General features: G+C 41.3%; 1 protein-coding gene across 1 annotated transcript; it reads right to left on the bottom strand.

Annotated features, from left to right (window-relative positions):
* Positions 1-850: 850 nt before the first annotated feature.
* On the bottom strand, positions 851-8,048 carry LOC131234828 (galactinol synthase 1). The gene is made up of 4 exons (XM_058231808.1): positions 7,552-8,048; positions 5,836-6,156; positions 1,817-1,951; positions 851-1,327 (listed from the first exon to the last, which is right to left on the bottom strand). Exons 1-4 carry the CDS (start codon positions 7,885-7,887, stop codon positions 1,109-1,111), a joined length of 1,011 nt encoding a protein of 336 aa, XP_058087791.1. The 5' UTR covers positions 7,888-8,048; the 3' UTR covers positions 851-1,108.
* Positions 8,049-13,548: the final 5,500 nt, after the last annotated feature.

Here is a 13,548-nt window from a genome sequence, read left to right as displayed (position 1 = left end):
ATTTCAGTTTGGTGATATTGGCAGACCATGGTTGCATGTAATCCTTCTCCGGCTAGGGTTGAAATATTTCAATATGTGTTTTTTTTTTTTTTGATCACCCTCCATTCATAATAAGGCCCATCATATATACGGTTTGTGTTGATAAAAAGGACACATATCCAATGGCTAAAATTCCAAGATACAATACAGTGGGATTTTCTAGCAAATCTCTGTCCTAAATACACATGCAACTTGCACACAGGTACACAGGTAGGCATTTGAAAAAGCATGCCTACACACATATATTCTATGGGAATCCGGATCCTTCGTTTGTCTCAAACAGAGATTTCTTATTTTCCTGCATCGTGATTGGTCCACATTGTTATTGCCGTTGTCAAGACTACTATATTAAGTGCACATTACAATAAGCAGATATTTTCTGTTTGCAGCAAGAAGAGAATCCATATTCATTCAAAAGAGATTCATATTCAATGAAATGCAGTTCACCCAGCAGATAACTTTCAGCATGTCATGTACATGCGACATCCAATCCATCCAACCCAGCTATTCTCAAACTTGGTTGGGCCCAGATCAAATCAATGGTGAGCGTCCCCTTCCAACTGTTCCTGCTCATGTGGCTCACCAGAGTCATGGATTGGCCTGATTTTTTGTCCCATGGCCAAACAAGACTTGGCGTGCAAGATGGTCATAGTGGATGTCATCAAAACGATATTTTCACTAGATAATATCCCATATATATATATACATGGAGAGAGAGAGAGAGAGAGAGAGAGAGAGAGAGAGAGAGAGAGAGAGAGAGAGAGAGAGAGAGAGAGAGAGAGAGAGAGAGAGAGAGAGTTGTGGACACATAAGAACAAACACCACTTATGAATTTTATATAGACCTGTTAAAAGAGTAACACAACAAACAAACATTCTCGCATAAAAATCTATGTATGTACTTGTGAAATGAGTCTCACAATAGACTTAATTAGGCTATCTCTCCTTTAGCCTATGAGAGTGTCCCAAGAAAGATGGGAAGTTGTATCCACACACTCTATTTTCTCAATTAGGGTTTCACACCAAACTTTAAACTAAACCCTTAATCAGACCACTCTCTTTGGACTCCCTTAAGCAGCTGAGGGTGCAGGAATGAAGGAGATGGCTGGTTCCGGCATGGTTGCCTTGATCAACGGCCTTGAGAAGGTCTCGCCCTCCGGTGTGGGGTCCTCAGCCTTGAAATCTAGCGATTCATCGTTGTAAATGTTCCACCATTTAGACACTAGAATCTTGATGTCCTCCCTGTCCATGTTCACTTCTTGTCCTGTATACCTCCATGGCTTAGACCCCTGCATGTGAATGTATCACATGAGAAAATGGATTAGTAAGGATTTCCACCTAAATATGGGATAGTAAAGATTAATTATTCTTTTTGGGTCCTTTGTTTGTAAAAGTGGGACCCATTGTTTGATGATCCAGACCCTTGATCTGATTCACCCCATAGCAGATAGACCATGGACCATGGACCAAAATGGGCCTTGATGGAACAATCCTAACCCTTCCATCAATAGACTTCAGATAGAAGGTTTAAGGAAAGAAATACGGTATAGCAGGTGATGCTCAACTAAATTAAGCCCTAAAAATTGGATGCATAGGATCTTCCATTCTGAGAGATAGATACATAGGATCTTCCATTCTGAGAGATATTTAGAGGGAATGGTCTAATTGCAATGGGGTCCATCATATCAAAGAACCGTAGGGCCCCACTTGAAAATGATGGACCAACGAATATCTAAAGGTAGAGAAGGGAGGGATATGAGAAGGAGTAGAGGACTTACAGCAGCACAGTAGTGGACCACCTTTACTTTGTCAAGCTCAACGTTCTCAGGGTGGCGCCAGAGCATGGCCAACACCAGGTTGTATATCAGAGGAATGGGCTTGTACATGTGTTGGAAGAACATGTTCAAGAAATCCTACCAAAAAAATAAAAAAAAAACTATGGTAAGATTCATTATCATCATCACCATTTTCGGGGTGGACCATGGGCGTGCTGGGCCAGGCTAGGCCTGGCTTGACCCAAGATATCCATGTGCAGGCTGAATTAGGCTAATCCTGGTCTGGCTCAACATATAACGTCCAAGGCATTAGCCCAGAAATGGCCTAGCACGGCTGTCCAAGCCCGGCTCAAGAATTTGGTTGGGCATGGTCCTGACCTGGCCCAGCCAGAAAATTTATCAAGACCATTGATTAGGTGGGCAGCATATGCAGAAATTAATAGACATTTCAAAGATGAAAACCAATGTCATAGTTTAAGTTGCATGTGTTGCTTAACATGTACATATTGAGTTGGGCACGGCCATGTTCGGGCTAAAAGGACCTGAGCCCAAGCCAGCGGATGGGCAAGCTAATAGGTCCAAGTACGACACAAAGCCAGGCTAGGTTCACCAAGTTGGCCAGGCGACCCTGCCCATTGCCTCCCTAATTCTTCTTCTTCTTCTTCTTCTTTTCACCATTTCTTAAATGGTGGTGAGACATCCCTCCACCAATTGCATGATCTATGTCAATTGATGTAGAGCGGGTCCATACACTTTCTTGAAAAAGATGGACCAAAGAAGGCCCGATCGGAGACAGAAGTGATCAGGACTGTCAAAACCCTAAAACAAGCATATCTTGCAATCTGAAATGAGTTATTCAACATATGATATATAATTTTTGAGTAGGAGAAGCTACTTTAACTAGCCAACCCCGCAACGCCGGATTGCTCACACTAGATTTGCATTCGATTATAACTTTTGATTTGTTAAATTTTAGGAGTCATGCCATCATGAAAAGAGTTTAGAAAAATTAGGCGCATAACATGGTTAGGACAAATCAGACACTATTTTTTGCCAAAAACCATGAAATCTAGTAGAAATGATAGTATACAAATAATAAGTTTACTATTTATAATAAGTTACGTTTTTAGGGAGTTCGATTATGAAACTTCTTTCTAAGTTTGATATTATTATTTAAAGGATTGTAAAATTATTTTGATCATCAATCAATTTATTTTGAAATTTATTAGAATTTATTTTTTTCTATTTTCCTTCATGATTTCTAGGAATCTCTCTAAGGAGTTCAAAGAAGCTCCATTGATTACGAATAATTATCCCATGAGAAGGTGAACTACCTCATCACGTCGATCCCTGCGTCAACAATCCAGACCATTCAATTTTCGGCCCATTTTGGTGGGAAGATATCCCCAAAATCACACCAATTAGAAGAATCTTAACCATCCAATTGGCAGCCACAGAATGGACAATTCAAAGGAAATGGTCAGCATCCCTATTCAATGGCTGGCAATTGGCACCAGATGGTTAAGATGATCCGACCCATATGATTCTTGGGCTTTCTCCATCGTCAATGGGGCCCATGATTTCAACTGTCTACAACCCTGCATTGATCGATGCACATGCATGCTAGCTATGGGTGCACGGCAGGTGATTCACCACCACTTAAACGTACGGATGGTGGGAAATCAAGAATAGTAGCGCAGGCCATTAGTTACCACATGCTTTCCCACTCTTCTCGTTATTTAAGTGGTGGCGGTGGCGGTGCTTGATGTGATGTGATTTAAGCATCACCACATCCACCGTCTTCAACAATCTCTGTCTTCATCATCGGAATATTTTTGCATGATATAGTAGGAGTAGACTAATATATTAGTTTTGCACCATTCAAAATGGTGGTGACTCGTCATCACTTGTGGCACTAACTTTTCATACCATTCAAATTGTAGGTCACATCGTGGATGGAACATATCTCTAAAATCACTCTTATCAAGCCATCCTAACCATCTAATCGGAGGCTATCAAATGGGCGGTTAAAGGCAAAAGAGTGAGTGGTCCACATTCAAAGGAAAAATGAGAAGGTTTATATTATCTTTCCAGTGCAATTTTTATGTAACGGTCCATCCGAAGTTGGGCCAACGATTTCAACCGTCTAGATTGGCTTAAAGAGTGACCACCATTTAGTAAATGGTGCAAAACTAACATATGAATCTACCCTTAAATGGGAGTCATCTAAAAGGCCATCTAAATGCCACTGCAAGTGCCAACATGGTACACGGGCTTGAGATCCAAGCTATCTGTCATGTGGGTGGGTCCCACATCTTAGATACATGAGATACAAACTGAGGCTAGCCGACTCCTTATGTGGCCAACAGTATACAAAATGAACAGACGGATGAACAAAAGAACCAAGTTTTGATGTGAGGCCAGCCGACTCCTTTTGATGTGATTTAAGCATCACCACATCCACCGTCTTCAACAATCTTTGCCTTCATCCTCGCAATATTTTTGCATGATACAGCAGGACTAGACTAATATATTAGTTTTGCATCATTCAAAATGGTGGCGACTCCTCATCACTTGTGGCACTAACTTTCCAGACCAATCAAATTGTGGGTCACATCGTGGATGGAACATATCTCTAAAATCACTCTGATCAAGCCATCCTAACCATCTAATCGAAGCCTATCAAATGGGCAGTTAAAGGTAAAATAGTGAGTGGTCCACATTCAAAGGGAAAAATAAGATGGTTAATATTATCTTTTCAGTGCAATTTTTATGTAACGTTCCATCCGTAGTTGGGTCAACAATTTCAACCGTCTATATTGGCCTAAAGAGTGACCACCATTTAGTAAATGGTGCAAAACTAACATATGAATCTATCCTTAAATGGGAGTCATCTAGAAGGCCATCTACATGCCACTGCAAGCGCCAACATGGCCATGGCACACGGATTTGAGATCCAAGCTATCTAACATGTGGGTGGGTCCCATATATTAGGGATACAAACTGAGGCCAGTCGACTCCTTATGTGGCCAACAGTATACAAAACGAATAGGTGGATGAACAAAAGAGCCGAGTTTTTCTAAGCTGTCCACGTGTTTCTAATATTGTGGCCCATTCGATTGGACCATCCTGATTTTATTTTATTTTATTTTATAGGAAAGGTGGGAGCACACCACCTGAATGAACGTATCTGATGTATGGCTTGGAGATCAAACACATGTGCCACGCTGGCATGTGTAGGCACGTGCATGGGCTTAGAAGATGTGTTACCAATAGACATGTACAAGTTCGTTATAGTACTGAAAATTGTCTGGAAGAGTAACAGAGGTTCGCTATTATACATCGCGATGTATTGCAAATTTACAATAGGAAACATGCATGGGCTCTTTAGCTGTTGGATCTGGTTAGTTATCAATGACCCAAACCGTTTATATTATGGGTCGTGATGGACGCGACAACAATTAAAAAACATTAAAAAAATAAAAATAAAACCCGGATTGAGATATTTCAACCCTTTGATTATTCAAAGCTAAGGAGACTGTTCATATCTCAAAAGTGAGAGTTAAGTGATCCAAGGGTTGAAATATTCTGAAATAAGAGCTAAGTCTAGCCAACCCACATTAAAGGTGAGGCCCATTATATAAACGGTTTGGATACAAAGTCTAAGGTCCGACGTATCCGAGAGCATTACCTTTTCGATGTCCTCTCTCTCTAACCTATTCCAACAGTCTCTTATACCTAGCTTAATACATACTACTTGAAGAAAATGAATGTAGAATAAATAAAAGAGAAACAACTTCATTTTTCTTCTTGTTATAAAGGGTCCGTTTGGTTGCATCAAATCATGATATTTCATAATTAATCATTCTAATTTAGTGCAAAACACCATGAAATTTCATGATCTTTGGTGCAACCAAACGCACCCTAAGCCATTAATATGTTGCATGAAATAAATATATATAGCCCACATTAATAAAAGAAAACGTAGAAAATAAAATAAAATAAGCACGGCTATAATTCACCTGCTCGGCAAAGGGTGTTGGAGGAGTGATCTTTAGAGTCTCAAGGAGACTGTCGTAAGTTAAACGGCTCGGCTCGAATACAAACATCCCTGCATTGAAGTAAAGAGGAGGAGGAACGCCCATCTCGGTGGGCCATGTCACCTTGTCTGGGCACTGCTGGCAGTAGCCGATCGAGTACTGGCGCGAGTGGCTCCATGTCTTCTCACAGAAGCAGTCCATTACAGCGTAGAAGTACCCGTCTGCCGCGTCGAACAGATGGTCGATGTTCTCAAACACTTGAATATCAGCATCCAGATACATCATCTTGCTGTACTCCTCAAACTACCATAACAAAAACCCAACTGATCAATCAGTTAACTGGATAATCATTAACATAAATGACCCATGTGTGAGGAATGATGCTATGCAACCAGTTGCATTGGATTATGGTGCAAATGATTTGTATTGAACATATATTAATCTTGGCGACTTCCATTAGGTTAATCCATCGAACATCGCGCTAATCTGATTATCCTAACCATCCAATCAATGCCTTGAGAAAGTGGACAGTCCACAGAGCTATACATGAACTGAGTTAGCTCGGTTAACTCGCTCGACTCAACTCGAAAAAGCTCGATTTGACTCTGTTCGAAACTAAGTCCGAGCCAAGCCGAGCTGTTTTTTGGAGCTTGAAAAATTTTCAAGCCGAGTTCGAGGTTGTCCAAGCTTGAATCGACTCAGATCGAACCCCAACTTGAATCAAACCAGTTCGGTGACTCGGTTATTTTGATATTAATGTTGCTCACCAAGTGTTTGATGAAATGACTTAACGAAGTGTTAGCCGGTGGCAAGAAAGGAATGGATATGAAACAAATACCTTTGTATCTTGATTTTGATGTTGGCTACTGAGTGTTTGATGAAATACCTGTAAACTATTGTTGTTGTTTTACATACCGTGAGAAATTGAAGGTGCACTCCATGTGTTTGAGAAAATGTTGCACAGGCTCGATCTTAGCTCAAACTTGGCTTGAGCTGGCTTAAGTTGTTGATTGAACTAAGCCGAGCTGGTGAGTCAAGCTCGAAGACCAAGCCGAGCCGAGTTGGGGTCAGCTCGTGGCTGAGCTAAGTCAAGCTACACCAAGCTCGACTCGGTTTGACTGGTGTACAACTCTAACAGTCCAAATGAGTTAAATCAAAATTTCTAGTGATCGAGGTACACAATCCATGTGATGGACCCCACTTCAATGGGTTATGCCTTTTCTTTGATCCAATGATTTGAACCATGATCAATGGTCAGAAAACATACCATCATAATAAAATTGGACATTGAAATGGATGGAAGGTCCAGATTAATCTTATGGACTGCTAGTTTCCTGTACATCTCATTTGCACCCTTAGTCACTTATTAGTTATAGTAACTAGTATTGTAAAGTTCACTTGTAAGACTTTTATGAGGTGGGCCACACGTGATTATTGGTTTAGATCTAACCATTGAATTATTCAGATTGACCGAATCAATAGGCCCACTACAGTTGTGATAATTGAATATAGGTTTGGGGTTGGATACTTGAACCGTGGTCCAGTACACACTTATTAAGCTGGATACATACATATGGTCTTAAAATTCTAAAAGAAAGAAGTGTGATGGTAAACTTATTTAATGCTCTTTTCTATAAATGCATGTCTTGTTATCTTTAATTACTAGTTATAGTAACTAATATTGTAAAGTTCACTTACATCCCAAATACGCAGCTTAGAGTAGTTGATGACATAGTAAGCCATGGCGAATTGGATTTGGTTTTCAGGTGGGTAGATTGGCTGGATCTCTCGCACGATGCAGCCCTGGGACCGTAGGATCTGGCGGTGGTCCTCGGGCACATCGGGAAGGATGGCGACTACCAGCGGGTACGCGCTCTTCACCTTGCGCAGCCCCTTTGCCAATCCAACAACCCCTTTAACGTAGTCGCCGGTGCCGGCAAGGAATGTCACGTAGGCCCGCTTGGAGTAGCCGGCGTTAAGCGTCGCAACCTTGGCATTGCCAGCAAAGGTGCCGACAGGGACTTCTGGGGCCATGGCTAGTCTCTCTCTGGATGATCCTGGCCTCAGATCACGAACACTCGTCGAGGTGGGCCGGTGTGATTTGGAGAGATTAGGGTTTTTTGAGGAGGGTTAGGGAAGCAAAACAGCAACAGTAAGCTGCCACTCTACCTGCCTTTGTTCCTGAGCTCTAACATGGGACTCTTTCAGTCCTTAAATAGACATCAAATGATGATCACATGCATGCCAAATGACACCCAAATGAAATGCAAATGAGCCCAGGGTCATTTTCGTCTTTATGTTCTTTGTTTGTTTGTGTTGCTTGAGCGTGTGTACGTCGTTCGAACGAATGAATATCGTTCAATGCAACGTGGATGGAGCCTTATCATCAGAAGGGACGGCTGAGATTGGAAGCGAAGGGAGCGTCGTTGTAGTAATTTCATGCGAGGCTGGAAAGCAGCAAGTTGGCCGTCATTTTCCCGCGCGCAAAGGTTAAGAAAAACATACGTGGGGGGAATAATACGCTGACGTGTCGTTGAGATGATACGGTAGAGTCGGAAGAGAACAGGAGTACGGTGGACCCGTTTCTCTGCACTACACGTAGCAGCATGGTGAGGTGGAAGCCACGTCCACCCTATCATGGATGATTTGCTTGAAAATCACTCCCATTAGACAATCTCATCCATCTGATCTCTGGCCATTAGAGTTTATAGTGGGGTATGTTATGGCGGTGGAGACTCTCCCTTCCCCTCTCGGGTGGGTACCTACGCATGTAGGTGCGTGAAATCGACTTGGGGTAGATCACAAGCATTACTCTTCTAGTTGGGGTAAATCTTGTCTTTAATTTATACATTGCCCATTTGATTTTTTTTTTAAAATTTTATTATTATTATTATTATTATTATTATTATTATTTGGCTCTTTTTTATGGTTTTACATTGAATTTATGGATCATGTATGAGAGATTGAGATTGAGAAGTCATTTAGTATAAGATTGTTCTACATGTAAAGCGACTTCATCATGAGGTGAGATGCTTCTTTTTTTTAAAAAACCATATGTTATAGGTAAAATAGAACTGACCTAATTGCAAGGACATAGCGAAGCCGTTTTCAAAGAATGCCCCCTAAGAAAGGCCATGTACGTACCAACCCGACCTCAGGTACCGACCCGACTTCGGGGATCGACTCAGTCTCAACCACTGACATTGGAGTTCAGCCTCGACCGCTGACCTTGGAGGTCGGCTGCAATCTCGGGATAGGAGCAGCGAGAGAGGATTTCCACCATATATGGGTAGGATTGCCTAACAAGATCTCAGTCGAGGATCATGCCGATCAAGGTGTGATCAGAAGAATATCCGAGAGCGGATTTATTCTATCCGCCCTAACATACAAGTGACCTAAAAGTCTTATAAATAGATCCCCCACCATGGAACAAGGTATGCACAATAACCCCGATTCTTCTACGCCTACAATGAGCCTACCCTAACTAAGGCATCAGAGGGCCATAACCGACGTCCTTAATGTCTTCTTATCTTCACTCACTTGCAAGTACCCAACAAGCACACAAAATAACGAAACAAGATTGACAAGATTTCAGCATCGACACCAAATAATAGATGATATTGATAAAACTTTGATGAGACACCCAATGGTAAAAATGTAAAACTACTCGTAAATCCTCTCATTTTACTCGGTGTGGCTCGCATGATACTTGGATATAACTAATATTTGTATTTTTACTTGGTCTTAGCAAGTTAAGACTGATTAATGAGTTTGCTGAAAGATAAAAACTATGGTGACCCACGCACAAATCTATCTCATGTACACATCTATTGCTAGCATACCATCCCTAAGAGTTGTGGCCTACTTGAGTTTTTAATCTCTCCCTAATTTCGTGGACTAGGTCATGGAATGGAGGATAAAAACCTGATATATAGAGTGAATTTTACGAACATATATTGTGTACTAAGTTAGTCAGTACGCAAAGAATAAACTCTATGAGTCCACATGTGGTGTGTGTGTCTTATTCAGGCCATCCTTCTATTTTTTCCAAATCATTTTAGGGCATGAGCTCAAAATTGAAGCATATCCAAAGCTCCACTTAGCCCTACTATATGTTGGAAACAATAAAGATAATGAAGTCCACCATTGAAACCCTTTCTAAGGTCCATGTAATGGTTATTCGTCACCCAACCTATTGACACAGACTTCGATGGAGCGAAGACACAACTAGGAGCTAGATCCAAAATTTCTTGGTCCTTGAGAAGGTTTCAATGGTAGGCTTTGATTTCTACTATTTCATGTAGTGTGGTCGGCTTGAGCTTTTGATGTGCTTCAATGCCTTAAAATAAAGTGAAATTGACGGCATAGAAAAGACACATACATCACGGTGGGCCCCACAGTTTACGGCGTCGGGATTTTACATATACAACATGATGGGCCCCACAAAGGGTGTTTTAGTTGTTGGGTAACACAGGTTGTACAGATTCCGGTCTCCCTTGTAGGGGAATAAAAGAGATTAGCTAATTCTACGCGCGTGTGGAGCGGTACCCATCCACGTACAAGCACTTTCGCCGTATCTGAGCTTTCATCCCGGTTGGAAACAATGCTTATCTCTCATCACTCAAACATCAGGCCGTTTCACTCTTAGGGTGGGCCACATTGAAAATACAGAAATGATGGTTTAAACAACCTTTTAGAAGCTGTCCATTTGTTTTTCATGTTGGACCCAGATGAGATTTGAAATGTCCTGATTTACAGGAAGTAATGTGTAAAAGGTGTAGCTCATCTAATGGAAAGATCAGATCTTAAACACGTGTTCCATTTTCGCGTATGTGTTTGCGTGTGCATGGGCATGGGTTTCGCACGCGTGTGAAATTAGCAACCTCTTGCCAATGATAGCGAGATTTTTCTCTTTCCGAAGCCAGCGTGATACCATTTGAGTCGTGTGCGCATGTTCTCGCAAGGTAGACGTGTTTAAGATCAAGACCGTCCATCAGCATAGTCTGACCATGTATGTATGTGCCCTGGGCCAGAATTAGTCCGGTCCTACCATCAGGTGTGCTGCAGATCCGAAAAGAATGGATGATTTAAAATGTGGACCCACGGTTCAAATTCATCGTACAATTACGGTCTATCTAATATATATTGAGGGGCCAAGATTAGATTATTTTGAGATAGGAATGCAGGTTGCTGCCACAGGATGAATATCTTGAATTCCACTTGTGTGTTTCCGGTCCATCCCAGGCGCACTCAATTTGTTTATTGGACCATCTACACCATGCATGAAGCTTGGCCTTGGAGATCCAAACCATTCAACCCACTGGGTCCCTCGGTGGAGGAAGTGGTGCAAAAATCACATACATGAGATGTTCTGATGACTGTTCATGTGTCTAGGTACAATTGGACGGTGAAGAATGAGAAGCTTGGTTGGTTGAGGGCATGTGAAACAATGATAAGGAGATTATTGTCCTGCTCGAGCAGACAACCTTGAATAAAAGAAAAAATTGAAATTCATGTATCGTCTCAAATAAATAATAATAATATTGTATTGAGAAATGATCCTAAAACTTTTCACTTACATCATTTATATAAAAATTAAAAAAAAAATAAAAATAAAAAATAAAAAATCTCCAATTCATTTAGAAGTTATTCAAAATAGTAAAAAAAATTTAGAACCTAGCTAATTCACCAAAAATAATGACGTTAAGATAACTTTGTCAGAGAATTCCTAGCATTACTATAAGCAATTTCTAAATATGGGACAATCCTAAAACTCTGTGTGTGTGTGTGTGTGTGTGTGTGTGTGTGTGTGTGTATAGTGTTGAATTGAAGGTATAAAGAAATGGATGAATTCAGTCAGTATACCTAGCAAGTTGCTCTGAAAGTATATTTTTATATTACAGCTGATTTGCAATTCACACTTCAAACAACCTTATTCAAAATAAGTTTCTTCTTGACACGCAACACTTCAAACAACCTTATTACAGCTATTTGGACTCGATGGACTACTTTCACCTCCATTCAAGCTTCTTTTGGTCCAACCATGCTAAAAATGCATCTGCGCGCTGCTCACTCTACATCAACCAAGATCTTGGTGGGTCCACCCTAAACTTCATACACAGCTGTCAGATCACCGGATCTGCAGAATGACTGTTGGGTGCTTGACGAATCAAAATTTTAACAACTATGACCCCTTGGTTTTAAGAGTCAGACAATTTGGAGTGATGTCTGAGTCGATTCAGACTGGTCTGAGTCGACTTAGACCGAGCAGAACCGAACGGGTTCAACACAACGGAAGTCAGAACTCAACTCAGAAGTATATGAGTCAGCACGAGTTGCTGAGTCTTTTAACCATGACACTAGTAAAATCTCAGTCACTAAGCAACACTAACAATGATTTGAAAATTGGACCACTGAGCAAGTACAAGTCACTTGATATTTGTGTCACTCCAAAAATGATTTGAAAATCAGACCACTGACCAACACTACAATCCATGTGTGAGTGTGACCGTTGAAGAATAAGATGGAAAAGCAAATTAATTAAACACTGCAGAATAGAGTGGACCGACCCCCACTGATGGATGGATGGTTATCAAATGGTTGAGGCCCACCATTAGAGTAACTGATGATGATAGACAAGAAGATGGAGGCTTTCATAACACACCACCCCACTGGGGGGCATAACGTTGTAAGATCCAATCCATCAGATTGGTGTATTTCTAAATTTGTGGCAGACATGATAAGTAGACCGGACTGAATTTTAGTATGAGGAATTTACATGACTGGACTCACCTGATGCATGGCTTGGATCCCATCCCCAACTAACACATGCATCTTAACTGTGATTCTGACTATCACTATCTTTAGATGAATTTAAAACTCGGACCTCAGGATCATCGATGAATATTATTTATGGTAATAAAAAGATTATTGACGGTTCAAATGAAGGGACCATCTCAGCATGTGGGGTCCAGTGGGCGGCGACACAAGCTGCTTCTTCAGTTGCGACAAAGACAGAAGGAAATCGTTAACCAAAGTATCTGCCGTAATTCCACATTCTCGAGGCTGCTCACAACCAATCATCAGGAAATGGCAGGCGCTTTTCGGCCAATAACATATAGACACGTCACATACCAAAAATAGAAATTCGGGATAACTCGTGGCCTTTCCTTATTTGGCAGTGTCATCAGCTCGAGGCAAGAAGAATGCTATTCGCATCTGCACGCGCAAACCCAACTACCACACGTGCCAAGTGGCACACGAGGACTCGATCCTGGATGTTCAAGCTCCAAAGGATGAAGATATCATATCATAAAAAGGAGCTGGTCCATTCATCTGGGGAGGCGTGCCTGTACATTGAATGCGAGAGAGCAGATTCGGTGAGGCCATGACCATGGGGCCCACCTTGATATATGAGTTGTATATCCACGCCTTCTATCCGTCTTGAAAACTCATTTTAGAATATTATCGCATAAATGAAGAAGATCCAAATCTCAGGTGTACCACACCACATGAAACAGTAGAGATTGAACGCCGGCCATTAAAAACTTCTTGTGGGCCACGAAAGTATCAAGCTGATATTTTTTATTTCAGGTTGGATGACAAGTAACATTACGGTGGGCCCTATAAGAAGTTTTTAATGGTAAGCATTCAATCACCACCATTTAGTGACCACTGCTTCGTTCCTGTGGTGCA

The sequence above is a fragment of the Magnolia sinica genome, chromosome 19, assembly GCF_029962835.1.
Source record: "Magnolia sinica isolate HGM2019 chromosome 19, MsV1, whole genome shotgun sequence".
NCBI lineage: Eukaryota > Viridiplantae > Streptophyta > Magnoliopsida > Magnoliales > Magnoliaceae > Magnolia > Magnolia sinica.
The sequence above is the reverse complement of the archived record's forward strand: the minus strand, read 5'-3'. Positions and strand labels throughout refer to the sequence as shown.

Bases quoted from the DNA above. Each gene is read 5' to 3' on its own strand.
- LOC131234828 (XM_058231808.1), bottom strand. From the start codon at position 7,887: ATGGCCCCAGAAGTCCCTGTCGGCACCTTTGCTGGCAATGCCAAGGTT. The intron at 6,157-7,551 runs GTAAGTGAACTT...TTGTTATGGTAG, and splicing joins CTAAGCTGCGTATTTGGGAT to TTTGAGGAGTACAGCAAGAT. The intron at 1,952-5,835 runs GTGAATTATAGC...TTTTTTTGGTAG, and splicing joins CAACACCCTTTGCCGAGCAG to GATTTCTTGAACATGTTCTT.